A 4,038-nucleotide genomic window follows, 5' to 3' on the forward strand; every position below is an offset into this window, starting at 1 on the left:
AAATTAGGATTTGAATGGTACAGGCAGGGCAAGTATAGAAATTGCTCCTTGGGCGGCACCTGTGGCTCAGTGGGTAGGATGCCAGCTGCATATACTGAGGGTGGCGGGTTTGAACCTGGCCCCCACCAAACTGCAACAAAAAATAGGCATTGTGGTGGGTGCCTGTAGTCCCAGCTACTTGGGAGGCTGAGACAAGAGAATAGCCTAAGCCCAAAAGTTGGAGGTTGCTGTGAGCTGTGGCGCCACAGCACTCTACCAATGGTGACTACAAAGTGAGACTCTGTGTCTAAAAAAAAAAAGAAATTGCTCCTTGTTGAAGCAAACGGCCTATAAATTAAGAAGGGAAGGAAGGAAGAAATGGCAAGTCAATTTGCTTAACTGAAGTGGGAAGTTTCTTAGGGTAGCGAACCATTATTATTCTAATAGAAATTTGCAGTACTTTTCAAATTCTTATATACATGTAATGTCCCTTGATGGTCAGAAGAAGCCTGAGAAAGGCTTTGGACTTATGGATTCCCGTTATCTTTCATTCAGCAAGCACACACTCGGTAGTGCTGGGTGCCAAGCCTGTGCTCTGTGCAAAAGCGTGATGAGGACAGGATTTAGGAGCTCCTGTCCTCAGGGAATGTTTAGTCTAATGGGGAAGACAGTGGGCAAGCAAATAAGCAGTGCATACAGAGGTCAGACACGGAATAGCGATGGGTAGGAATTTTAAAGCTAAAACACAGTGGTGGGAAAAGAGGGCATTAGCCCTTTCCTGACATGAGCTTACAGGGCCAGGTCAGGGATGGTGGTGGGAATCAAGCTCCTCTTCCCTGGAGTGGTCTGACCTGTGCTCTTCTAAGAGTAACGTTGAAAGGCTATGTGGGAGTCTGTGTGATTAGGTTTTTCAGGGGGCAGTGAGTAGATGGGGAAGGGAGGGAAGAGACTGGAGATGCCCACATGTTTTCAAAACTGACATCCGGAGAAAAACGTAATTAAGAGTATCTTTTGTCCCATCCAAGCCATCCTAATAAAGTTCATTGACTTTACATTTGTCAGACTCAATAAAGTAGAGAAGTTTCAAAATTTTGTTCTGCAAGAGTTGAGAGTTCTTGAGAAGGATATTCAGACCCTGGAACATCTTGAAAAGAATGTTCTGGTAAGTTCTTTTTGTTTGGAATGTTCTCTGTGATTTGAGAAGATCTTTTCCAGAGAAAAATAATTGCGAACTACTTAAACTTCCTTTTTTGTTTGTTTGGGATTCATCAAAGGGTACAAAGAATTAGGTTATACTGATTACATTTGTTCGGTAAAGTCCCTCTCATAATTGTGTCCCACCCCCAAGAAGTGTGACATACACCATAACCCCTGTCTCCCTCACCCCCTTACGTTCCCCTGCCACCCCACCTTGTATTAGCTCATCTCCTACTCTAATATTAGAATTAAGTACATTGGATTCTTGCCTCTCCATTCTTGTGATACTTTACTAAGAAGAATCTCAATCTAGGTTAATACAAAAGATGTAAAGTCTCTGTCTTTTTTAGTGGCTGAATAGTATTAAACAAACCTTTTGTTCAATTTTAGGAGTTTTGGGGGAAACAGTCTGCTGACCTGGAATCATTCTGTGATCTGCAAGTGCTGAGGTACTTTTCTAAGTGTTCTTTCTAGAAGCATTTTAGTTGAAGTACAAGGTAACACTTTGGCTCCAGTAAGGCTGTCAGTGTGGGTTAAACTCCCGTAGCTGAGGATCCCCCTCCTCGAGGATAGAGTGTGGCCAGTGGTATCCATGGAGAGTGATAAATTTTGAAAACTCTATTGAGATCCTCCAAACTTCTGTGTTTTTGATCTCCTTTGTTTTATTTTTAAGCAGTACAATATTTAAAAAAATTAAAATGTTGAAAAATGAAATTGAAAAATGTTTCAATTTCTGAGTAAACAGTTGATTTTCAGTTATATGCCAAACTATGTTTTGGCAAGATTATATTCTATATGTTTTATTTATAATATAGTTGTATATATTTTCAACATCTATGTGCATATTTTTTTAAAACAACAAATGGGTTTATCCTGCTACAGTTCCCTTCCTTGTAATTAGTCAGTGTACATCACATCCTGAGCTACTTGTTTTTTCCTGACCATTTGGAATATAGTCCATCTTCTGGGGCAGTGGAGAGTGGAGGCTGTTACCTCTCTGTTTCTGTCCTCAGGGAAGAATCTGGTGTTCTCACCCCACTTGAATTGTAAAATTTGTAATGGCTTGATCTTTATCTTCCAGATGAGAATCAGCTTCTTTTATAGAAATCTAACTCAGATGGTTTTAGAAAGGATATTGTTCTGGTTATGCCATATATTTTTAAAGCAAAAAAACAATTTTCAAATTTGAATTATCTATCCTATTATTTATTTCAGTTAACACAATTAATGAAAATGACCACACGAACCATTTTCAAAATCCTTTCACATACTTACCTTTCTGTTTCTCTTTGTGACTATATATGCTTGAAGGTGATGATGCCCTTTTAAAATATCTTCACTGAGTGCCCAGGGTTCTCAAACTTACAGTCAGGAACTCTTCATATGCTTAATGTTTCCTGAGGATCCCCAAAGAGCTTTGGCATATATGGGTTATATCTATGAATATTTTCCATGTTAAAAATCGACACTGAGGCTCGGTACCTATAGCTCAGCAACTAGGGTACCAGCTGCATATACCAGAGCTGGTGGGTTTGAATCCAGACTGGGCCTGCCAAACAACAATGACAACTACAACCAAAAAATAGCCAGGTGTTGTGGCAGGTGCCTGTAGTCCTAGCTACACGGGAGGCTGAGGCAAGAGCATCACTTAAGCCCAAAAGTTGGAGGTTGCTGTGAGCTGTGACAACACAGCACTCTACCAAGGGTGACATAGTGAGACTCATTCTCAAAAAAAAAAAAATAATAATTAATTAATACTGAGATTTCAAAAGCATATTTATATTATAAACCTTTACATATTGAAATAATAGATTTTTATGAAAAATAACTAGACTTTCCATAATAAGAAACATGTGAGAAGAGAAGCATTGCTTCATGGCTTTGAAAATCTCTTTAATGTCTGGTATGTAGACAGCAGCTGGATTTGTGTATCTACTTCTAACTTTAATCTGTTGTGAACCATGTAGCTTCTGGGAAATCCCACTGTACATTTGGGAGAAAGTAAGAATGAAAAAATCAGATAATGCCTTCATACTTTTACCATTACTAGCAAAATAGTTTGACCTCATAGAACCTTTGGTTGCTTAGTAGAGGGTGGGAGAGCAGGGATCCCCAGAACACACTTTTTGAGAGTGGTTGGTACTACGTATAAAGCAACACTCTGTTAAACATTGAAGAAGATCATATCCCCCAGTTTTCTGAAACTTGGAGAATTTATGTATTTTGACTGAATTTCAAATTTTAGGCAACTGTTTTTTCAAATATTGTATGAATTACTCTTCATACTCACCACCCTTTGACAAGAGGCCCCCGTGTGAATTTAGAACAGAGCAAAGATCAAGCATCTCTAAATATTATCTCCTTCAGGGTTTGCCTTTGCTCTCTTCTCTAACACTAATAAAATGCCCTTTGGTTTGCCAGTGAGGGATGATGGTGATTCTTTTAGCTTATCAATGCCTGGCCCTGGCCTGCATGCCTGATATGCAAGGGCCTTATGGGAGGTTCATTAGCTTAGCCAAGGTTGAACAGGTACCCAGTGTCTGTCCTTTTGTCATATTTTCATACCAGTAATGGCCAAACATCTCTCAACTGGATTACTTTAGCCCCTAGTGCAGAGCTACAAGGAATCAGGGATTCAGTGCTCTGAATGGTGGCCGTGAAAGACCTCTAAATATGTTGTGAGCCAGTGCTATTGACAGAGACAAGTGCATGATATAGAAGGTAGTGAAAATGTTAATCTCCTATGTTGATATTCTGGATTATTCCTCTTCTATTATCAAGTAATGTAATGATTTGTGAAATACCTATGATATATCTATGTATGTACATGTATGTTCTTATTTTAAAAGGGCCTAATGTGAA

The 4,038-nt window shown here is 39.3% G+C and overlaps 1 protein-coding gene across 1 annotated transcript in view; it reads left to right on the forward strand.

Annotated features, from left to right (window-relative positions):
* Positions 1-2,261, forward strand: part of SYCP2L (synaptonemal complex protein 2 like) — a 71,551-nt gene extending 69,290 nt beyond the window's left edge. The window contains exons 26-28 of the mRNA XM_012804205.1: positions 1,042-1,141; positions 1,567-1,625; positions 2,258-2,261. Coding sequence (XP_012659659.1) covers positions 1,042-1,141; positions 1,567-1,625; positions 2,258-2,261 — 163 coding nt within the window. The remainder of the gene's footprint in view (positions 1-1,041; positions 1,142-1,566; positions 1,626-2,257) is intronic.
* The last annotated feature ends 1,777 nt before the right edge of the window (positions 2,262-4,038 follow it).

Source organism: Otolemur garnettii, unplaced genomic scaffold, assembly GCF_000181295.1.
Source record: "Otolemur garnettii isolate 467f Iridium unplaced genomic scaffold, OtoGar3 scaffold00026, whole genome shotgun sequence".
Lineage (NCBI taxonomy): Eukaryota > Metazoa > Chordata > Mammalia > Primates > Galagidae > Otolemur > Otolemur garnettii.